Source organism: Colletes latitarsis, chromosome 1, assembly GCF_051014445.1.
Source record: "Colletes latitarsis isolate SP2378_abdomen chromosome 1, iyColLati1, whole genome shotgun sequence".
NCBI classification, from domain to species: Eukaryota; Metazoa; Arthropoda; class Insecta; order Hymenoptera; family Colletidae; genus Colletes; species Colletes latitarsis.
The window spans coordinates 49,618,206-49,641,053 of record NC_135134.1 but is presented as its reverse complement, the minus strand read 5'-3'; the positions used below and the strand labels follow the sequence as shown (position 1 = coordinate 49,641,053).

The following is a 22,848-nucleotide window of genomic DNA, read 5'->3' as shown; positions in this document are numbered from 1 at the left end:
TTCACAATAAAAATTCTTCAATTTTATTAATATATGAAGTGTGGTTGAAGAAAATAAACAATAAAACAAAGAGAATTTATTAATTTTATTATTACGATAAACAATTTTACATAATTTACTTGAAATACATAACACGTTTAAAATGAAAATAATTATTACTAAATATACTCAGACTTTCATTTATCTTTTAGTCACATATTTTACGTTTTAGTAGATGTAACATTATAATTAAAAAATTTCAATTATCCTCGTTTAAATTATTATTTGGAGGAGTAAGATATGTCATTGTATAAAACTGAAATTCTTCATACTCTATACAAGTAACGGCTGCTTCGTTTGTAGATAAAGGTAAAACGTCGTTCTGTTGTACCTTTGAACTCATTTGAAGTATGTATTTATTCAGAGGATCTCTAAAATTGTGCAAGTATTTTAGATTATATTTTTTTAAAAATTATACATCGATTAGTAATATTTTTTGGGGGAAAAACAGGGAAGGAATACATATATGAATGGGTACCAGGATAACCTGTTGCCCGCAGAAGGGTTAATTAGGCGCGAAACGTATCACATGTTGCTATTGTAAAATTATAACCTATGTGAAACGTATATGCAAACGCATATCATATGTATTATAAATAATTTAGTGTCTACAATTATATATTACATATATATAACTATTAACTTTATTTTCTAAAAGAATACCTGAGATTTTCATTTAAAATGTTAGACGTAAATGTATCTTTCCGTCGCCTACTTTCAGCAACTGTATTTGTTGATACATCATGTGTCTTAACAACATAATTAGATTGCATATTATTTTTGCCGCCTAATGTTTGCGAGAAATTTGTATGCTTTGCATCCTTCTTAAATCTTTTAATTACATTTTGAGTTTCTTCGTCGATTATAGGTCTTTTTTTTTTCAATAATGCTGTATCTTGATAGTTAGTGTTCGGCTTGTAGTTTTCTTTTGAATGTCTAAGTTTACAAAGTCATATTACAGATTATAACTAAAAATTATGAACGATAAAATATGATAACAATTTTCTTACGATAAAAGATCTTTGTCTATTTCAGATTTTAACTTTTGAAAAAATTCGTCATCATCGTCTGACGTAGTTGAAATGTTTGATCTTTGATTTAAATTCTGTCTGGTAATATTAGCAGAACACATGATTCCTATAATTAAAACCGACAAGAAAATTATTCATTTTTGTTAATAATAAATTCATTTACTAAATGGAATCAAAATACTCAGCAAATAACATCGACAAAATCATAAATTAAAAAGTTTACTTGTACTAAATTTCTGTAAATCTGTTGCTTGATTTTCTTCGGTATTTACAGTAGCTTTATATGGGTAAGTTTTAGATCTTGCACATGTTGCATACTTTTTCATTGTTGATTACTATATTCTATTTAACATTTTATTTTACATATAAAAGTATTAATAATGAATATTCTTCAAATACTTTGTATTTCTTATTTATTGAGACACCTACGTTTACAAAAATTCGAAATAAACCTTGAACATTACAAAATTAAATATATATATTATTTTTATGGATCAGAATCTAAAATGTCATATACGTTGAAAAGGGCATGGTGTAACAATTAATTGTCACTCACTATCATTTGTCGAAATAAAATTATTAGAAATTTTGAGTTTTAGATTCGACGTGTGTAAATATCGAGTTGCCTGTTACTAAGAGTCCTCCAATAAGAAATTCAAATAGATAACTAAAATTGATTTTACACCAAAATACTAAAAATTCGGAATATGTATTTAAAATCGTTGAAATCGTTGAGATGAAAATATAGGAATATGGGAAATGTGTCTCCGAAGTTACCCGAACTAATTTCGGACCGCCTCGTAGGAGTGAGAGAGCCGCCCAAGTTTGTCGTGGAATAGTTCGTTATTTTCAACGCCAGATGGCGCTTATTTACCGACCTCAGGCCCTCTGGTGCTAAAAAGCCCAAGCTTGTCGAGAAATCCATCTCGCGTGGACGATGCGAACAACTTTAAGGAGTGGAGAAAGAACGCAAATGTGTGCCTTTCCTACTCGATCATGAACAGCTGAAGTCCGATCTTACGTCAATAGCACACAATTTCGAATCTCAACTGCCCAGGCATTTTTATTTTCCGACCTATGTAATCCTAGTACACCATAAACAAGATTTAGAATAGACCTATCGTTTAATAGAACTTCGTGACATATGAACTAATATACCAATCACCATGTTTTTTTTAGCAATCTTTTTGTTTAAAGAACGGTGACTTTAGAAATTATAGTTAATCAAACTACTGAAATCTGTAAAGTTAGCAAACGTAGAACAGTCTTTTTCCCTCTAACATAACATATAGGGTTGTTATTATTAACAATTTTATCCGATATTTAAAGAAACTATTTAAAATTGGAAGTCATTAGCTCGGTCTTACCCACGACGAAAATCCTTAATCTTATTTTAAATTATTGAAAGACACGCATTATTTGTTGATTCGTAAAAATGTTAATTTCATTTTAATTGTTAAAAAGTTGTTTTTTGGTTGATGTAAAATTCTTTTTCTACTTTTATTGTATTAGATTTTACAGAATTACACGTACATGACAATGGTTTTGGATTAGGTTATTTTGTTTCAGTCTTGCTCTTTTTGAATTATGTCAAAAGATTAAAGTACTTTGCTAACAATTCGAATTATAGAATGTTGTAACAAAATATGTATACTTTTTATTATCTATTTAAATTTGCTGTTACACATGTTAAAACAAATCCAATTGTTTTCATGTACAGATTCTATATGCATTATACTGGTTGAAGTAGTTTGAAATGGTATATGCCAACAATTGTTATGTTTTTGAGTGCCAGAATTTATGTAATGTACACCTTCACATCCAACTTTGTTAAGCAACATCAATCGAACCGAGTTTCGATTTTCAACAATTGTGTATTGATGTGTGCATTGCCATTTTTTAAAAAGATTACATAATTTAACATCATTAAGGCTAAATTTATGTTGACGCATAAAGTCTTTAGATACAATTTTGGTATTGTTTTTACTTGCTAATGCTGCATATAATAAAAATGGATCATCCTTTGATCTAAAATATGAAGACAATACAATTATATCTATATGTAATAAATAACATATTATTAATCATTTTAATACATACAAATTATCTACAAAGAAAAAAGTTGCTTTTTCTTGTAACTGTTTTGTGATTGGTAATAGTTTCATGTGCTTTCGTCCAATAACAAGCACCTTTTTGCCCACAAAAGTTTCAAAAAGTCTCTGCAACTGTAAAATTAGTTTAATTATTTTCATGATATTTTAGAATAAATCAAAAAATATAAAATGGGTATTACATACTTTTATAAATTTGTGTGCATGTGATCTATTATTCATATATAAAACATTTAATCCATCTATTACAATATCAAATGGTTTAGTCTTATCAATAAAATCAATAAAGCGTTTTAGTTCTTTTGGATGACTTATCTCATAATTCTTATCAAACAAAAATTTTTGCAATACAGATTCAGACAAATATTCAAACTCCTCATCAGATAATTCTGCTACTGATAGATCTTGTTTACATATTTTACACTTTGAACTATATAAAAAATTAAGAATACATTAATAAAAAGAAAATTTTAAAAAGTATATGTAAATACATTTATGGATATATTTTACAATTTTATTGTTGTCATTTCTGCAAACCAACCAACTGCATTGCAAGTCTTCATATATTCCGTTACAACATCTATATGTGGTTTAATATCATAGTCTCTCCACAATGTAAATAATTTCTCAATATTTTCATTAAATGTTTTCATATCTTTTAGACAATATTTCAAGTAGGTAATATATACATAATTACAAGGTACATATTTTCTTTCAAAAATACGAAGTAAATATTTTTCTGCAAGTTTTATCATGTCATTTTCAAGGAAATAGTTAACCAATGCACCATACCCAATTTTAAGACACATAGAGTTATGTGCTTCATAATATTTGATAACTTCAATGCTTTCTTTCCATTGGCCAGTTTTACACAAAATTTTAATGTAATAAGAAGTTGTCAACTCGTCTAATACTATATATCGTTCTATCATAGTTTTGTACAAATCCGAAAGGTACACTTTTTCTTCTTCTGTAATTGGACTCAGTTTTTTGTTATACAATTTAAACAATTTGCTAGTAGTAGCTACAGATGGTTGATAATTATTTTGCATCATAAATTTGTAATAAGATATTCCTGCATCTACAAATCTTTCATCATAGCATAAGTCCATAATAATAGTGTCAACAACTTTTGGTTCAAAAAGCTGCAAATCTAATAAATCTTTCTTTAACCCTTCCCATGTTTCCTTTGATAAATGAGAATTTAATAGCTTTTCTTTATACTGTTTTTGGAAAGTTTCGATAGTATCACTGATTAATTTTCTGTTGTCCTTCCTAACCATTGTAAAGGAACGTGATGTTGCAGTGTGTATACAATAGAATTGTATTCGATAAAGACATAAATATGTTAAGTTTTTTAAAAATGCCATTTAAATGAATTTAAACATTAAAATTACATATGCATGAACAGAAAGAAATATGTATAAGACTTCTGTAACTCGAATGATGGTTTTTTCTAACCACAAAAAAATGTTTTGTATCAGACATTAATTTGCTACATAAACACAATATGATTAAATTTACTAGCTTCTTCATGCATACGTATGATTCATTTTTACGTAGTAGTAGAAATCATGATTTTTGCCTTTCTGTTTCAACTTATGCCGGCCTTTCAACTTATCAACTTATTATAGTTTTTCTCTTGACTAGAGTTCGATGGTCGGAAAGAAGAAAGTGAATAGATGTAATTCGAGTAAGTTCCAATACAATCGAATCAGCTTAGAAATGGAATATCTAATACCAACACTTCCGTTTCAGATTCTAAAAGTATCATTCTCCTATTATGCTGTATTGAAAACCAATAACAATGTCAAGTACAGAAAGTTACAGTAATTTCAATTACATACAACTAATATTCTTTATTATATATGTACTTATGCCAGAATTTAATGTACTGTTTAAAGTAATGAAAATATAAATATTACAAAAAATAATTATATTGCATGAAGTTATTACCTAAATACAGTAATGTCCAGGACATTGATTAAATTCGTTGTTTGAATTCATGGTTGATTTCCTTTCCTATTTTCTTGTAAAGATAGAAACAAAAACAAAAAAAAATTCAAAAATTTGAATTTTATTTGAAGTATTCTCCGTAAAATTCGATCAGTTTTAAATTATAATGTTATCTATTTTATTTTGTAAGTTTTTATGTCATATTTAAAGTACTATTTTATCTGTATTCACTTTGGTATTCGTTATTCGAAATAGTGTTATAACTCTATAAGCTAAAACCTTTTTGCATAAAAGATATACATATCGTTGAAACAACAAACGAATATCACTGTCTTTTTATCTCGTTATTGTCACGTTAAAATTAATTAATATATCTATTGTACAACAAAGAATGTGAACCGGTATCAATATATCATAGAACAAATCGAACGTTTATCTGCATTAGTCCAATATGCACACAAACAGCTGATCACACATATAAAGTTTCTTCTAGGTAGCAGAGTTTCATCAGACCGATCGTGTGCTGCATTTAGGGATATAACCTCACAACGAATTCTAAGTGAATTGAATGAACGAGCGACATTTACGCGAATTGTGAGCCAAATTCAGAACGATGCGTTTCGTAACAGCGGTCAATTTCAAGATTTTGCCTGTTTTTCGACATTGTGCGACAAATGTTCGATCCTTCTGCAGAAATCGTCGTTTGAATTATCATGAATTGTCGACACGCGTAGAACCATCGCAATTTAGAAAAACAGAGTTTTGTTTTGGGACATTCGTTAGGAGTACTAATAGCCATCGACACACTGCAGCTATAATTTCGATTAGATCGTTCGCATCTAGAAAACATAGTGATAAAGATCCACCAAAGTAAGTCTCATTATTTTTAATTTTTTAAGTCGCGTTAAAACCCCCCTTATACAACGATTTATGTATGCACGTTTTAACACGATTCTGTCTAAATGACAAATTTATAAGTTAATCCAATAGTATTTTAAAAATATCGATTATAATCTTTTTAATTAATGTTTGTAGGAAGTATTTTATTAAGTATCTTTAATAGTATTCTTTATTTTGTATATTATTTCAGTATAAATAATTTATATAAAAATCACAGTGTATTAGTACATAATTATATTTTGATTCTCAGTGAAAATGATGGAGAACAGATGGAAGATCCAGCTTCTTTACCAGCTACTGTTGTTGTACCTGAAGTATGGCCTCATCTTCCTGTCATAGCAATTAATAGAAATCCAGTGTTTCCCAGATTTATAAAGCTCATTGAACTTAGCAATCCAATCCTCATGGATTTAGTTCGTAGAAAAGTAAAATTAAATCAACCTTATGTTGGAATTTTCTTAAAGAAAACAGAAGAGTAAGTAATATCTACATTTAAATTTATAAAGGATTGCCATTCTTATTTCTGATTGTAATTATTTTGGTAGAAATGAGGCAGAACTTGTACAAAGCTTAGAGGATATTTATTCTGTTGGAACATTTGCACAGATACACGAAGTACAAGATTTGGGCAATCGATTAAGATTAGTTGTGATGGCACATAGAAGGATTAAAATTGTTGGTCAAATTTTGGAAGAGATTACTCCCAAATCTACACATGGTAAGTAACAGAGACTCAGTTTAATTGCCAAGTATCTAAGGATATTTTAGTAACTTAATGACTGAGAATCGAATAAATGACAAACGTGATTTTATTTCCTAAAAAAAGTTTATAAAATAATTTTTTGTTGCTTGAAAAAATATTAAATTTTCTAGCATGTATTTTTACTGTAAGAAGTAAAACTTTGATTCTATACTGTTGCACATTAATTTTAATAAATTTCTTTCTTTCATATATTCAAATAATTTATATATAAATACTGTACTACCTGCTACGCAGAGATGAAACTGACGTTTCCGCTATTAAATACAACAATTCACGTCCCTGTAGACGATTCAGTATCTGGTAGCAAACCGAGTCGTAGATCGTTCATACGTAAGAGCAGAATATCAGAAACGGAAAAAGCCAAAAAATTGGAAGAGACAAGTACTCCTGAAAGTAAAGTATCAGAAAAGCCACCAGAAAACACGGAAGGAACAATTAATCCAGGAGCAGAAACTAATCCACAAGCTAGTTCTCAGCCATTATTAATGGTAGAAGTAGTAAATATTACTCACGAGAAATTTAAGCAAACCGAAGAAATTAAGGTAAATATACAAAGTATTTCGTAATAATTTACTTATAAAACAAGATAAATGTATTGTAATAAATATTTTAAAAAATTAATTTAATATATAGGCTTTAACACAAGAATTAATTAAAACAATTCGGGATATAATAAGTATGAATCCATTATATCGCGAGTCTTTGCAACAAATGCTACACCAAGGTCAAAGAGTTGTGGATAATCCAGTCTATTTGAGTGATTTAGGTGCAGCCTTAACAGGAGCAGATGCACAAGAATTACAACAAGTGTTAGAAGAAATGGATGTAAGTGAATTATTCTAAACATATTGCTGAAAGAATTGATCTTTCAAAAATTAAAGAAAAATTTCATTTGCAGATTTTGAAAAGATTAAGACTGTCGCTCGCGCTTTTAAAAAAAGAATATGAATTAAGTAAACTTCAACAAAAAATTGGTAAGGAAGTAGAAGAAAAGGTCAAACAGCAACATAGAAAATATATTCTTCACGAACAATTGAAAGTTATTAAAAAGGAATTGGGATTAGAAAAAGACGATAAAGACGCGATAGGAGAAAAATATAGAGAACGAATAAGGCAGAAAACAGTTCCGAAACCAGTAATGGATGTGCTTGAAGAAGAATTAAATAAATTAAATTTTTTGGAGAGTCATAGTAGTGAATTCAAGTATGTACAAATTTTATAACTATTGCATAAAAAAATGTTCAATATAATTAATGCAATTGAAAACATTATTTCTAATTCAGATGATTTAACTACTTTATGTTGTGATAGTATAATTTTGTTTTCAGTGTTACAAGAAATTACTTAGATTGGCTCACTTCTATGCCTTGGGGTGTAACTAGTCCTGAAAATTTAGATCTTCAACAAGCGATTGAGATATTGGATAAAGATCATTATGGAATGGAAGACATAAAGAAACGAATTCTAGGTAATTAAACATTTGAAAATTACGAACATATTTATTGTATATATTTACTTTCGTTTTTTTTCAAATGTAGAATTTATTGCTGTCAGTCAATTAAAAGGTTCAACACAAGGAAAAATATTATGTTTCCATGGTCCACCAGGCGTTGGAAAAACATCGATAGCCAAATCGATCTCTCGTGCACTTAATAGAGAATATTTTAGATTTAGTGTCGGTGGAATGACAGATGTCGCGGAAATCAAAGGCCACAGACGAACGTATGTGGGCGCTATGCCAGGAAAGATTATTCAATGTTTGAAAAAAACTAAGACTGAAAACCCATTAGTTCTCATAGATGAAGTCGATAAGATTGGAAAGTATGTAATTACTAATCTCATTTATAGTTAATACGATTATACATTCTATTTTTGTATAATTACTAGAGGCCATCAAGGTGATCCAGCTTCCGCTCTTCTCGAAATGCTGGATCCAGAACAGAACGCAAATTTCTTGGATCATTATTTAGATGTCGCCGTCGATTTGTCGAAAGTGCTTTTCATCTGTACAGCGAACGTGATCGACACTATTCCAGAGCCTCTTAGAGATCGTATGGAAATGATAGATATGTCGGGTTACGTTGCGGAAGAGAAGCTTGCAATTGCTAATCAATATTTAGTGCCCCAAGCTATGACCGATTCAGGACTATCTAGCGAACAGATTAATATAAACAATGACGCACTTAACTTATTAATTAAATTTTACTGTCGAGAGTCAGGCGTAAGGAGTCTTCAGAAACATATAGAGAAAGTTCATCGGAAGGTGGCGTACAAAGTTGTCAAAAAAGAAGCGGACAAAATTGACGTATCCTCAGAGAATTTACACGAATTTGTGGGGAAACCAGTGTTTACGCACGACAGAATGTATGAGGTCACGCCTCCTGGGGTAGTTATGGGTCTTGCGTGGACTGCTATGGGAGGCTCCACGTTATTTATCGAAACGACAATTAGAAAGCCTTTTGGTTCAAAAAAATTGGAAGGTACCTTCGAAGTCACTGGACATTTGGGTGATGTAATGAAAGAATCTATCCAAATAGCAATGACAGTGGCGAGGAAATTCTTGAACCAAGAAGATCCATCTAACACTTTCCTGTATGATGCTCATTTGCATTTGCATGTGCCCGAGGGTGCAACTCCAAAAGATGGTCCTAGCGCAGGGATTACTATTGCAATAGCATTAATTTCACTCGCTAAAAATAAAGCAATTAGACAGAACGTTGCCATGACGGGAGAACTTAGTCTTATAGGAAGAGTTCTTCCTGTCGGTGGTATTAAAGAGAAAATAATTGCTGTAAGTATAACGAACGCATGACTTTGTTACGATTTACTTTTAATATTCTATATTTCATTAATTCATATTTTAATAGGCGAAACGAGTGGGTGTAAACTGTGTAATTTTACCCGAAGAAAATAAGAAAGATTACAACGACCTACCTAAATACATCACAGATGGTCTCGAAGTTCATTTTGCTACGACTTTTGAGGACGTGTATCGTATATGTTTTGCAGAAGAGCATGACTCTGAAAATCTGCGCCACCAAAATCCCATAGATTTTAATGTTCCAGCTTCACAAACTGCGCCGCTTCTAGGTAAAAGTGACGATTGTACTTGTTAAAAGCTAAGTACTTATGTAATGTAAAGAAAAATTATATACAATTGAATATGCACATGGTCCACTTGAAACCATTGGACTTGAAAATCTATTTTAATACGTACTATTGTATATAATACTGTTAAAATGTGAATGCAGAGAGGTAATCTTTTAAAGTTCGAAAAACATAATTTTTATTAAGATTGCATTAATAAAGTATCCGATTTCTTTACTTTCTATATTAATAGATAAATAAAGCATTCATTTCTTTACTTTATATATCAAATTAAAGAATTCTAAAATAGGGTATTTAATTCAACTACCAGTGTGTAACAATATTCTCTTTTATAAACGATTTTGTTAAAAAAAAGTAATGTAAATACAATATATCTTTTTTCATTTTTACGCATGGTGTAATAATTCAATAACAGGATTTAATATTCATGATATAGTGTAAATAAGATATATCATTTGAATTGATTAAAAGTATGTTGTCTATAAACATACAACTGCTAATGTTCCGACTATTACAATCTCTAAGAAAACCAGTTATGTTTCTCCAAAAATTTAAAAATAAGCAATTATTTTTAAAACCAAAATACTACTTGTACAAAAGTAAAAACTATATTATTAACTTACTGTACAATGTTGAACATAAATAAATAGTTGTTATGAATTATACAACTTAAAATTTCTTTAAAAATAGCATTTAGAAGAATAGTGGAAAATTATTTATGTACAATCTTCTATAAATAACTACATTAACTTGGAACTTCCATTTTACTTAGTCGAATAATAAAATCACATAGTCTCATTTGTACTTGAATTTCTATAGGATTATTTGTTACGTAAAATCCAGGTACACCAGCCTTTTCCAAAATGCTTTGTTGATCTGCTACTTTTTGATCCAATTGCAAAACTAGTTTCATATCCATTTGTTTTAATTCCTCCTTGTGTTTTTTATACAATGCTGCTTTTATTGCTACTCTTTCTTCATCTGTCAATGTAGGTAATAATGCTTCTTGCATTTCAATTTTTTGTTGATTTAACAATTGAAGACGTTGTTGGAACAGATGCTTCTCTGTAACGTGTTGAATTTCCATCAATCCTTTGACAATTTCGAATATTGTATCGTTCAATAGAGAATTTGCTAAACCCGATAATAACTCATAAGGAAGTCGCATTTGATATTTTGCGGGAAGTTCGCCAGCCATGTGCTGAAGTTGCTCTACTAAAAAGTATAGCTTCCTTTGTAGATCCTGAGGAGTTGGAGTAGCAACATCCTCCATTATTTTATAATTGGATAACACAAACCCTAAGAAATTATTTAGATAATAGCGATAGATTCTTGTTTATAATCGTTTGCCAATATTATTAAAATTGGCTATATTTGTAGGATAAAAGATAATTACGTTTATGTTAATATAAAAAGCGAGGTTAGTTTCACAATATTTTTTTTTATGGTAGAAATTGTCTTTTTCATTATTTCTGTAAGAACACTCAAATCTGAAGAACGATTCTCGACATTTAAATCAAAACAATGTTTAGTGTCACTAAATATAACGCAGTGTTTGCGCACACATAATCAAAAACACGACTCGTTTTCACGTGGTAACGACGAACTTCCTTAGCGTCTAACGGAAGGTTAGGTCTAGGGACACCTCATTCCACTTTCTCACACTATGCCAGATCACGCGTACGTGAGCTCGTAGAGTTTCGGAGTGTCGACAAAGGCAAATTGACACATGCCTTCTTTTTCGATTCTCCGAAGCTGCCTAAAGTAATTTCTTGAAAAATTTTCGTGACGCTCTTCCAGAAAAATTTCTAAGTTCCCCAGAAAGATTTCAAGTTTCCCGCCGCTTCTCAATTCGCGGCTACCAGAATAGAGAAAGGGGGGGAATTCTTGGAAATGACATCACTGCAGGAGGTGGCACAAATCCCGGCGGAATTTTTCGGCGAAAAATTAAAAAAAAAATTTTAGCAGTAAAAAATCACCGTAAACTAAGAGGCCGCTTGAAAACCACCGACATTGTACCAGATCGGTATTTCAGTTTATGCGACATCAATTTCCATAAGATGAAATGTCTATTCTCTACATCGTCTATGGTTAAACACTCTAATGGATACAAATAGCGTGGTAAGTGCATTCCCCTAAATAGAATTGTGCGTTCAGTAATAAAACGTTTGCGTTACTACCTACTTTCCACAAACTACTCAATTAGAACCGCTCGTACCAACTTGTTAAGGTTAATACTGAATTAGTATGGTTAAAATGCAATGACACCACAAACAGTATTTAATGTTGACATCTATAATTTGATGAAATACGTTCCTTCTATTATTTGCTGTTTACTGATCGCGTATTATTTTGTCCAATTTTGTGCTTTATGGACGTGTCACAAACTAAATACCTAAATTCCACAAAATACAAAATCGAGAGAGTCGATGATATTTTAAGAAATTATTGCAAAAAGTTATCCCTGGGTTAGAAGTGCTTATATTAAGAAATCAACTCAGTACGTTTTACAAGACACAGGTTGTTTCTCTAAGATGTAAAACTTTTCTCGTTTTTGATGTCTCCTGTTGCATGACACCGTTGTCAAATAATTTTCTCACGAAGAATAGACTTGTCATCGTCCATTTTGTTGACGAGTAAGAAGCAGAACACACGTTGATACTCGTGCATCGTTATATGCATTTTATCGATTATTTCTTTTAATTCTTTTACGACGCAGTTACTAAAAATAACAAGGTCTACTGATAACATTTGAATAAAATGCTAGTTTATTAAGAAATATGACTGCCGTTAAAAAATGACGTCATTAATCTCTGCATTGTTTTACACCAATAGCATCTCGTAGAAAAACGCAAAGATTTTCCGTTCAACCCGATAGAAACGTAGTCTCACAGAAAACGATCGTGTAGGCCTTACATGACGGAAATCAGTTTATTTCATCTTTCGTTTGCTTGTTCTGTTATCACACTCAGAGGATAAAGAGAAACTGCCTTGATGCGAGACAATAAATGAAACAATAATTATTTATGAATTCTCGTATATTACTATAACTAGAGAGGACAAATGGAATAGGACCTTATTTTTGTCAAGAAACACTTTCCAAGGTGCGTCACTTTTACTGGACACGTATTTTCTTTTCGCTATACATGTATACGTTCATATGGGTGTGTGTACATCTTTCATTCGAACGTTTCCACGTGTGTGAGGACCGACATTACGAAATTATCACTCGTCAAACATTGTACGCAGGATGGGGGTTCCTTTATATTCCATGTTTTATGCATACACGCGCACACATTCATGTTTCTCTATAAAAAAAAGAAAGAGAGATTTATGCATAGAAAAGAAAGAGCGCAAAGAAAACGAATTTCTTTTCGAATGGAACCTAATGTTTCAATACTTGCTCGCTTGAAATATAACGTATCGTATGATCTTATTACGAAGATTCCTCTATTAAGCGATATTCTTCGATCATTTTGAGTAATCTACAATACATACCAGTGCTGCCTTCGATAATTGTGCTTGATCGGGAGATTTCACAAAGATAAATTAAAAAGTTTCACAGGAGCCTTTCTCGTATATGTCGAATTACGCAAGAGTGATCTTTGCTCACATAAGATCAATATTACTTTTTACATGCACCTGCCATCTCATTCGTTAATAATAAAACGTTCAGGCGAGAGAGATTTATCACCGATGACACGATCGGATCATTCCCATAGAACTCCACGTCGCTTCCGGTGCATTTGTTCGACGTTACGTTTAGATTATATTTAAATTGAACCTTCGTCCTTTCGAATCTCTATGAAAACCATTCGATCGTTTTAATTATACGTGTATTCATTGCATAGTTTTATAAGATCTGCCAATCGGGACGAACGATCCGTTGTCCTTTACTTAATGCGCGTTTCTAAAAATTCACTTTGTTTCAGTTTCGTCTACGGGCTGACACCTAATTAAAGTAGAGAAATAGTTTCGTTCCAGTTTGTGCATAGGATTGTACTTTTTACATGGATATAATATGCAAAGTTCGAGTCATTGCATGACTCGGATCCGTTCGTGCGATCGATCGCGATCGTCGATGAGGATCCACAAGAATTCTGTACGGGGATTTTCTTCGTTGCTCACATGCATACTAGAGCTGGAACTTCTTTTACGTCTATTCGGATATTTCACTATTTGAATGACTATTCATACATTTAACTGAAGTAGGATATCAATGAACAGAAAAATCGACAATTAGATTACGCGTTATTCACATATAAAAGGTTGATAAACAATTTATATATTCCTGAATGCTTTAGACTCCGCAATAACAACATCCAAATAATAAACTATTCGATCAGTTCCAGCCCTAATAGGCCAGCCCCTAAAGACAAAGAATCAACTAAAGCAATAATTGCAAGTAAACGTTCTATCACTATTGCTTCTTTTAAATCTTTGGGGATCGGCCTACGATGCATACACGCACGATCACGCGAGAAGTTCGAACGATACGTTTAATGTCAGTGTGCTTATCGATAACAGAAGCGCAAGAGACGTAGGTAATAAATGCTATATTCGTAGTAGGTCGCTAATGTAAACTTTCTATTCACAGCTTTCTACGTGAAATACAAAAACTCTTCGTAAATGCTCCCTGAAACGTTCTAACAAAAGCAATAGATCAAAAGGCGTAATCTATTTATATAGATTCCTAACGAAACATCGAAAAGAAACTTGAACGCAATCGAGCAGCATTCGTGCAAGTCGGCGTTTCCGGTCGTAGCGTTATAATACAATTTCGGATTATCAAGTGTGTTAAACTTTGGTTGCGTATGTTTTTTTTTTTTTATTAAACGAAATAAGCAGAAAGACAATATCGTTTGCCTCGGTTTCGAATGATTCGTAAGCACATGGGGTGTGCCAAGAGATCGTGTTTCAACACACTTGTTAAGCGACTTTGGTCACGTGTTGCGCAACGAATATGCGCACAAATTAGACGTCCGCGTACTGTTCGCAACTCATCGAACGTATTCGTTCCATTTTAAGTTCATACCTATCGAGAAATTCATTCGCAACGCCGCGTCGAAACATCACGGAGCCGTTAATATTAATATTTTAAGACATATATGTACATAAAAGTGACCAAAATCAAGTTCGAATCGCTGAATCGACACCTGGTTCTGGTTTCTGCACACGTGCATCGCGCAGCACGTGACCGAACTAGCCAGGAAGCCCCTCGAAGTGGGGAAAACTCGTCACGTTCCCAACGTCCATAAATCGTTTGGGCATTAACGCGCGCCTCGTTCCATGGATTTCGTTAATAGATAGGAAAACTAATTACTTACCCCAAGATGTTCATTCTCTGAAATTCTCCACGCAGATACATCCTTCGATACAAAAAGACGATCACTTTCAATCGATATATTTAAAATTAAATGGTCGTGGGCCAGTTTATGTTTAAACGATACACGCAACGCTGCTCCCGCGGCGCAGAAGTCGCGTTTACTTTCGTTTCAGGTCGAAACAGCCGAGTCGTCGTTACGTTCGATGGTTTAAAAAAAAAAAAAAAACGAATAACCCGCAGAATTTTCCAATCGTTGTTCCGACAATCGTGTGAACCCTTTCGCGACGCACGAACGGAAATTGAGGACTCTACGTACACTTACTTCTCCATTTGCCTTCTTTCAGCGATGTCGATTAGCACTATGGGCATAAGATATTAACACTGTGGCTCATAGAAGACTATAGTTGCCCTTGAACTATAGCGAGCATGTTTTACAGGGGGGTTGATTATAGTTCCTCGTCGTCTCGAAAGGGTTCAAGGTACACAACGGTGTGCAAGTTTATTAGTATCGTCGGCAACAAGCTCAAGGGACAGAGTGATTGTAAAAATTGTAAAATTTTTCGTGTTAGCGAGAAGAGGGGGTGGGGGGACAGAATTTCGTAGACAGTCTCCGAGCCTTCGTCGTCTTCGTGCTATCCGACTATCTGTCACGGGCGTGTTGATTCTGTAATTACTTATACGAAATCATATCTAGCATCACCATTCGCAAGGCTTTCCCGGTCACTTAACGCGCATGCAAGATCGCTTGGTAACGTTCCATTAACAAGTTCTCGTTGTATACACGCGACAAAGAAAGAGTTCCTCTACGTAATCACACCGTCGTAGATACAATCGGGCCACGCACACGCAACTCTAATATACATACAGGTTCTCTGGCACACACATTAGGTTTTCGTCTTTTTTCTTTTTTTTTTTCTTTTTTTTTTTATCCATTTCTTCCTCTTCCTCTGCTTTTCCCCTCGAACGCGTGATTCTACCGTAGTATAGACTTCGTATGTATATATACACAGTAGTAACAGTCTAGGTTCCTAAGGCTGCTAAAAGTCTCACTTGTAAGATCTCCCGCGAAAAAAAGGGAGAGGCGTGTTTAAGAGTTCGGGTTTCGACGAAGGGAGAAAAACGCGAACGTCTTTTGCCGTGTGTCTAGTAAATCACTTCGTATACAGTGGCTTTTTTGTCACCGGATCCGGTCACGATGTACTTGTCGTCGGCGGAGATGTCGCAGCTCAGCACCGACGAGGACTCCTTCGACTGCAAAAAGAATTGATATGGGTTCCCATGTGCTCCGCTCGAGGTTTTGATCTGTGTCTGCGACGCGAGCATGCAGCGTGGTACATAAATATGACGACACAGCGTTTCGCTTAACGTGGCCACGTAGAACGTTTCAGTTTCTTTCGAGGATTCTTCGTTTCGAAACGGCAACGATCGCTTTTCGAGTTACGGAGCAGTTTTGTTTGTAGAAAGTTGTATGTAGTATGGAAGAAATGAAAATCGAAGATGAGATGTTTCAATTTCTATCGAACACGATAAACGAACGATTGTTTCAACGTGTCTGTTCCTGAGTGTCTTCCGGTATTGCGATTATACCACGATACACTTAACTTCTTAAGTGTTTTTTTCAGGAGAAAATTAATTAGAAGTTAACGGTAATTGCACTGACCACATTCTGCCATTCAAAGGTCGACGCGTAATAAAATGATACGCGAAACTCCTATGCGAATATTATACTTAATTTTTCTTCGTTGCGAAAACTAAGAAATTTCTCAGTAATTTTCATACGCGATACAAAATTTTCTCACGAAGAGAAGGCGGAGGTTCTGTGCAAGTTATTGTAGTTCACTGGAGAGGCAAATGTTGGCAATTATTAAAATGCAATTATTTCATTGCGCTTTGTTAAAACGTTCTATAGAAAACACACAGGGAACGAGTCACTCTAAGGGCAGATTTTAACATTCAAAGAGTTAATATATAGAGGGAAATTAAAATTGCAGGTAACTGGGAGACAAAAGATTTCAAACAGTTCGTGTTACATAAACTGTTAACGCGTTGATTGTTGAGCAAGTTGCATTCACAGCGTAGAACGCTACAGAGAATTTTAGGTTCCTAGATAATCAATTTCAAACGCTGGAGTATCAGGAAAATGAAACATGTGTTTGTTCTTTGTCATAATAGATATTAGTACGAAACGATCGTGATTTTACATTAAATTATTAGATGTTTTGAAACTGTTTTTGAGTTCTCCTCGTCATGCAATTATTTTACAGCAGAAAGGTAGAAATAGGAGTCGTCTCTGATGTGATTTGCAGTCGGTGAAATCGTATTGAACGGATAATTGCATTCTATCCGATTAGAACAAGGGGAGTGTTCAGTCGTGTGACTTGATCACGTGATCTCTTTAAAGATTACTGCTGGTAAAATGGAACTCTTTTGCTGGATGTAAAATTCTCGTCAAATGTTCTTTGACTAAAATGCTGTAGGCATAAACTAGTGTTATACCTTATAATTCAAGATTAAGAAGTAACTACTAAATATATAGGATTTGTGTTTGAAAAAGACGAGACTTTTTGGCCAACTCAATGGATACGCAGAAGATCCAATGAGAAGAATGATATTTACTGTATATAGCTTGCAAAATATTAAAAAAAAAAGAAAGAAATTTTAGTAAATATGAATATATCCACGCACCTGGAATATCGAGGCGCCATACGGCGTGCGCCAAGCGTTCAACAGATTGTCTTTACCGGTAGAGACAAACCATTTGCCGCATGACGCGAAACGCAGTGATAGGACGCAGGATTCGTGAACGAGGAGGCAGTACTTGTCGGACTTGGACGCATGGAGCACCTCGACCTTGGAGTTCTCCATGCCGACCGCCAGCCATTCCCCGGTGGGACAATAGCCCAGAGAGAATATCTGCGAGTTCAAGTCGTGCTGCTGCAGCTGCCTGCCTTCCCTCAAGTCCCAAGAACGCACGGTGTTATCGAGCCCTCCTGTCCAGAGCTTCGTGCCGTCCGCGGAGATGTCGATGCACGAGGCGCCGTCCGTGTGCCCTTGGAACTGTCGAATCAAGATCTCGTTGTGGAGATCCCACACGGCGATGTTACCGTCGCTGCAACAACTGAAGCAGACTTTCGAGTCCGGCGAGATGGCCAGCGCGTAGCAGGCGGGCGCAGAGGACGTCAGCTCCGCTTTGATCCGCGGCGTAGGGCTGGCCAGGTCCCAGATAATCAGTTGCCTCGCCTCTCCTCCGACTATCAGGGTTCTGCAGTCTGGCAACAGCTTCACCGATCTGCGAATCGTTCGATCCCCTTTTATATTTCACGCGTCTTACGTATACCATCGAAACTGAAGCTAACAAACTGCGGGGTCCTGTCGAAGGGAGATAAAAAGGAAAGGAGAGTAAGGCATCCTAGCGGAGCCTGAGGAGTCAGTCGTGCGCTTGCGAGAGAGAGACAAGAGCGTGACCCTCTGGCGGCAACCCCGCAAAACCATCATCGGTAATATCATTCGACGAAGCTCTTTTTACGTATTTCCAAAAGTTTAAAAGGTCCTTCGTCGCCAAATCATTTATTCTCGAGAAATTCCGAAAGTTTTGGGCAAAGAGGAGTTTATTTTAGCCACTAGCACCCGGGAAACTGACCTAATATAATTGTTGCGTTGCAAGCAGTCGAGCTGCGACACGGGCTTGATGCTGCCGCCGCCTTCGTGTCCGATGTCCCAGACTTTCACGCACCCTTTGCCGCCCGTGTAGACGTACTTGGTCGGATTCGAGATCGTAACAGCGCACACAACTTCGCCGTGAGTCAAGGTATTAATCTGACGCGCGTGACGTGGAATTCCCGGTCCTATCAGAGCGTCCGTGGGGAATGCCACAGGCTGCATTTCACCCTCGCCGTTCGCATGGAACGAGATTGCTCTGCGGTGAAATGTAAAACGTTAATGGCATTGTCGTTGCTGAGCCTCGATGCCTTCGATCGCTTAAGAGCCGAGCGTTCAACGAAAACCAAGCGCACGGAGAAACAATGTAGGACGCGCTTCCGAACTTAATGGTTCGCGCGTTGACGCTTTAAACGCGCGAGATGTTAACCCTTTCGCTGTTACTGCCTATACGCGCTCGATAAATTCTATCGTGCCGCGTTTACAGCGCCGCTTCTCTATAACTGTTGCACCCGAACGTACACTCTTCGCTTTCGCGAGATTCTATGCTCGTCCAACGACTCGAACGCTAAATGGCGCGTTGCAGAGCTTTTTATTTTCCTTTTACAGCGACTCCTATGCGTTGTAGGTTACGCGATAAATTATTTCGAGTTTTGGATTTAGTTTCAGAGGACCAGACGCTGGACAATTAGAGTTTCTTTGCATTAATCGATGATCACTGCTATGGTCAGTTAACCGGAGAACTGCAGGTGGACCACGATCCACCGAAATCAACGGTGCACAAAGTTGCTGAGTGATCGGTAGAGCAACCAGAGTCCTCGAACAGTTTTAATGGTCATTCATCTAAGCACTGACCCAGAGCGGATTAACTCCGGCCACCGGACCCGCTTATCATTTCAAACGATAATCTCTTCAAGGCCAGCTTAGCAATTATCAAGTATTTGACGAAACCTGGCTGGACGAGTTCTCTATAATAACTTTTGCGTACATAAAATAATCCACTGAGCCCTTTGAGTCCCAACAGCGAAAGAGTTAAATACCCGGTTGGCTAATAAATTTAAATTTCTCTGGAAATATATTTATTGCAAATTACCGTATTCACCGTGGTCGGTCTCCGCTTAGTCAACGTTTTACAAAAATATAAAGTGTCTCTGGCGAAACTAGGCACCGATGGTTAACTAACTGGAGCGTTTTTAATAATAATCTACGTACGTTTTACCGCCGGGAACGTTGCTCATCCCGTTACTCGGTGGTATCCTTACGTGACCATCGAAACCGAGCTGCAAAAATCGACAGAATGCATAAATCGTTACATAAATATTAGCGAGACTGGTCTCGAGGACGAGTTTCTTAAGGAATAAATACGAGTCGCGTCACGGGAACGATAAGAAGTTTTCGCGACCGACGCATCGCGAAGGATACTCGTTTCAAACAAATTCGATCCACGTTTCTCGTTTTATTTAACATCGTAGTTCTTGCTCGAAGAAGGTATAACAAGGTACAAACAAGCTCGTTAGTGTAAGCTTCTAAACCTACGGTTGTCTTCAAGAGGGGCCTACGCGGAGGAGGACTATTACCAAGAAATCTTTTTCTACTTTAGCTTATTGTTCCAATCATCATTGATTGTACTCCCTGGCGTCTTTTTACGAACACAAGTATCCTACTTATGCTAGTTACCCGAACGACAATTAGGAGGTCGGTGACGTACGTGGCTTTTCTCGTATTAATTTCGGATGAAAGTTTCGGAATCACCGCGTTTCAGACACCAGGCCCCGAAAGCTTAAAATATTATTCAGACCCTCCTTGAAACACCGATGGCGATGAAGTAGGAGTGTGCGGGTACCCGGACTTTGGTTCGGGTCGGGATTCGGTCGATTCGAGTCTCGAAAGCTTTATTACTTCGATCTGAAAGCGAGTGCAACATCGGTTGCAACGATAAACGATTGGTTTTTGCGTTCATTTTGGAACATAAATTGTTCCTAAAATATCAATAACATTGAAACTATTGCATTCTTTGTAGTTTTCTACATGCATAGATCCGCTGAATATACACGCGTTACAATAATTGAATCGTATTTGTGCATATACCGATGCACAGAATCGCATTAGTTTACTGTTAAGCAAATAGTTTATGGCGGATACATAAATCTCTATCCGCACGAATAAAGCAGAGTATCGTATATTCCGTCGTCGAAGCGCTAAGCTGGATTCACACTATCCATCTGTTCACTGTCCATCGAAATACTCTTCAATGGATTTTACTTGGAGGTATTCATACTGTCCATTATTGACTGACGATCCTTTCGAAGAGTGACGGTCGACAGACGGATAGAGCGAATTAAGCTTTAAGGCCGATTCCCACGAGCGTCGAAGCAACGTTGATATTGTCCGTCGTAGCGTCCATTGTTCCAACGCTCTTACAAACCGTTCCTTTGATCCGTTTGCATCCGGGCGTTGGGATATTAAATTTTCCTTCTCGCTGTACGAAAGATGAACACGTCAACCCCGGAGCGACGTTCATTTTAAGAATCATCGCTGTGTCGTTCTATACTCGCTGTATGTAACTCTACTGTTTCGCGTTGTCCAAGTTTGAGAATCCAAAAACCAAAAACCAACATCGTATTAAACGTTAGAGCTAAGTGAAATTCTCAATTTTGTGGAGTACTTTCGAGATCTCTAATTTTCGATGAAGATGGAGTGGAAATCCCGACCCGATGACCGAAAGAGATCTATGCCTGACGCTACCCGAGCCGAAATTTTCGGGTACCCGCACACACCTCCCCCCCCCCTGTTAGGAAAGTGATCAACAACCGGAAGTACCATCGAAGTCCTGGCGTATGGTAAGTTGCTGTACGGCGAAGACGATTGCGGCGGCTCATTGCCGCGGGACGGCAAACCCTGATAACCCTGCGGTGGCGTTTGCTGCGACGATGGCGGATGATAGACTCGCGATGCCAAGGGCCCAGGGATTCCGCCCATAGTTGGCGTACAGCTGCGCGACCCCCTCGCCGCCGCCACAGGTGTACCCGGCTTGTCGATCTGGAGAGGTTCGTTCGACGGCTCGGGTTTATTATCGGGCGCAGTCAGAGAAAGAAGAATTGTAAATTTCACGGTCGAGTTTACGCGAAAGCAACGAAACGGTATCGATCCCTCGCCGCGATCGTGGGCGCGCGTGGCTTCCGGTTCACCGGTTCAGGCATCAAGAGGAGAGAGAGAGAGAGAGAGAGGACGGTTTCCAGCGGGCGTCCGTGCAAATTGACTTATCGTAACTTCGCGCGCGACAAAATTTTAACGCAGCTCGCGTTTGGTGTACACTGAGCGGCTCGCCTAAACGGGAAGCATCAAAATATCCCTGTTGTTTTCGAAGCCGTCCGTGGAAATTTCATTTGAGCTATTCTTTTTTTTTTTTTTTTTTTATTTTTGTCGCGTTCGAACGGTGTAAATGTTTCTGTTCTCTCTCTCTTTCCCTCTGTCTATTTTGTTTCATCATGGTTGATCACGTTTTCGAAGGGGGGTAACAATCGAATGGGATTTTATGCAGTTTTCCACGTTTGGCTCGTCGCGGCGCCGAGGGACGCATTCGATTGTCTGCGATAGTGTTTTTTGTATGATCTTATTTTGTGGAGGAGCGTCAAGTGTATCGATGGTCCGGCGATATGTTTTTTAACCCATTTATGCCACGCGTTCTGTGCACGGTGGACCAATAACAATTACCGTCGTGAATATCTCCGAAAACTGCGCGCACGAGAGAACGAATTTTCGTATCCAGGTTGGGAGGTTATTATGCACTCTGTTTATTGTTTGCCGGGCCGGCGGTTTTCTAACAGATTTAATACAAATTATTTTTTATCGAAGCAATCAATCCTTTTCACAAGATTTTTCATTTCTGCGTTAGGCATAAATAGGTTAATCTGCAATGTGATGTTTATTATTCATTTTATATTCTACGATTAATGT

At 36.1% G+C, this 22,848-nt stretch overlaps 5 protein-coding genes across 8 annotated transcripts in view; 1 reads left to right on the top strand and 4 right to left on the bottom strand.

The window, feature by feature from the left end:
* Positions 1-70: 70 nt before the first annotated feature.
* LOC143340187 (uncharacterized) lies at positions 71-1,452 on the bottom strand. Its single transcript, XM_076761858.1, has 4 exons — positions 1,294-1,452; positions 1,050-1,176; positions 703-975; positions 71-410 (listed from the first exon to the last, which is right to left on the bottom strand). The coding sequence occupies exons 1-4, from the start codon at positions 1,394-1,396 to the stop codon at positions 239-241; spliced, it is 675 nt and encodes a 224-aa protein (XP_076617973.1). The 5' UTR covers positions 1,397-1,452; the 3' UTR covers positions 71-238.
* A 764-nt stretch (positions 1,453-2,216) lies between these two features.
* On the bottom strand, positions 2,217-5,129 carry Mldr (mitochondrial ribonuclease P catalytic subunit). Its single transcript, XM_076784147.1, has 4 exons — positions 3,692-5,129; positions 3,368-3,611; positions 3,171-3,295; positions 2,217-3,098 (listed from the first exon to the last, which is right to left on the bottom strand). Exons 1-4 carry the CDS (start codon positions 4,549-4,551, stop codon positions 2,735-2,737), a joined length of 1,593 nt encoding a protein of 530 aa, XP_076640262.1. The 5' UTR covers positions 4,552-5,129; the 3' UTR covers positions 2,217-2,734.
* A 311-nt stretch (positions 5,130-5,440) lies between these two features.
* Lon (lon protease homolog, mitochondrial) lies at positions 5,441-10,222 on the top strand. 2 transcript variants are annotated; one of them, XM_076784123.1, is made up of 10 exons: positions 5,441-6,007; positions 6,288-6,512; positions 6,583-6,755; positions 7,035-7,342; positions 7,434-7,625; positions 7,699-8,003; positions 8,129-8,268; positions 8,339-8,621; positions 8,688-9,591; positions 9,668-10,222. In XM_076784123.1, exons 1-10 carry the CDS (start codon positions 5,751-5,753, stop codon positions 9,914-9,916), a joined length of 3,036 nt encoding a protein of 1,011 aa, XP_076640238.1. In that variant the 5' UTR covers positions 5,441-5,750; the 3' UTR covers positions 9,917-10,222. The 2 variants fall into 2 exon arrangements, with proteins under 2 accessions (XP_076640238.1, XP_076640248.1); XM_076784133.1 differs by having other exon boundaries at positions 5,442-6,007; positions 7,086-7,342.
* Positions 10,223-10,512: 290 nt separating this feature from the next.
* Gdl (gonadal protein gdl) lies at positions 10,513-11,528 on the bottom strand. Its single transcript, XM_076784163.1, has 2 exons — positions 11,305-11,528; positions 10,513-11,207 (listed from the first exon to the last, which is right to left on the bottom strand). Exon 2 carries the CDS (start codon positions 11,179-11,181, stop codon positions 10,654-10,656), a length of 528 nt encoding a protein of 175 aa, XP_076640278.1. The 5' UTR covers positions 11,182-11,207; positions 11,305-11,528; the 3' UTR covers positions 10,513-10,653.
* Positions 11,529-12,713: 1,185 nt separating this feature from the next.
* Positions 12,714-22,848, bottom strand: part of Gro (TLE family member transcriptional corepressor groucho) — a 113,987-nt gene continuing 103,852 nt past the window's right edge. The window contains exons 12-16 of one of the 3 annotated variants that reach the window (XM_076784061.1): positions 21,712-21,930; positions 20,104-20,171; positions 18,875-19,150; positions 17,920-18,523; positions 12,714-16,485 (exon numbers count right to left, since the gene is read on the bottom strand). In XM_076784061.1, coding sequence (XP_076640176.1) covers positions 16,378-16,485; positions 17,920-18,523; positions 18,875-19,150; positions 20,104-20,171; positions 21,712-21,930 — 1,275 coding nt within the window. In that variant the 3' untranslated portion in view covers positions 12,714-16,377. The remainder of the gene's footprint in view (positions 16,486-17,919; positions 18,524-18,874; positions 19,151-20,103; positions 20,172-21,711; positions 21,931-22,848) is intronic. The other 2 variants (XM_076762275.1, XM_076763112.1) reach the window with 2 other exon arrangements.

Bases quoted from the DNA above. Each gene is read 5' to 3' on its own strand.
- LOC143340187 (XM_076761858.1), bottom strand. From the start codon at position 1,396: ATGAAAAAGTATGCAACATGTGCAAGATCTAAAACTTACCCATATAAA. The intron at 1,177-1,293 runs GTAAACTTTTTA...TTTTAATTATAG, and splicing joins TTTACAGAAATTTAGTACAA to GAATCATGTGTTCTGCTAAT. The intron at 976-1,049 runs GTAAGAAAATTG...TTGTAAACTTAG, and splicing joins ATAGACAAAGATCTTTTATC to ACATTCAAAAGAAAACTACA.
- Mldr (XM_076784147.1), bottom strand. From the start codon at position 4,551: ATGGCATTTTTAAAAAACTTAACATATTTATGTCTTTATCGAATACAA. The intron at 3,296-3,367 runs GTATGTAATACC...CTAATTTTACAG, and splicing joins ATGCACACAAATTTATAAAA to TTGCAGAGACTTTTTGAAAC. The intron at 3,099-3,170 runs GTATGTATTAAA...TTCATATTTTAG, and splicing joins TTTTTCTTTGTAGATAATTT to ATCAAAGGATGATCCATTTT.
- Lon (XM_076784123.1), top strand. From the start codon at position 5,751: ATGCGTTTCGTAACAGCGGTCAATTTCAAGATTTTGCCTGTTTTTCGA. The intron at 6,008-6,287 runs GTAAGTCTCATT...TTTGATTCTCAG, and splicing joins AGTGATAAAGATCCACCAAA to TGAAAATGATGGAGAACAGA. The intron at 7,626-7,698 runs GTAAGTGAATTA...TTTCATTTGCAG, and splicing joins AAGTGTTAGAAGAAATGGAT to ATTTTGAAAAGATTAAGACT.
- Gdl (XM_076784163.1), bottom strand. From the start codon at position 11,181: ATGGAGGATGTTGCTACTCCAACTCCTCAGGATCTACAAAGGAAGCTA.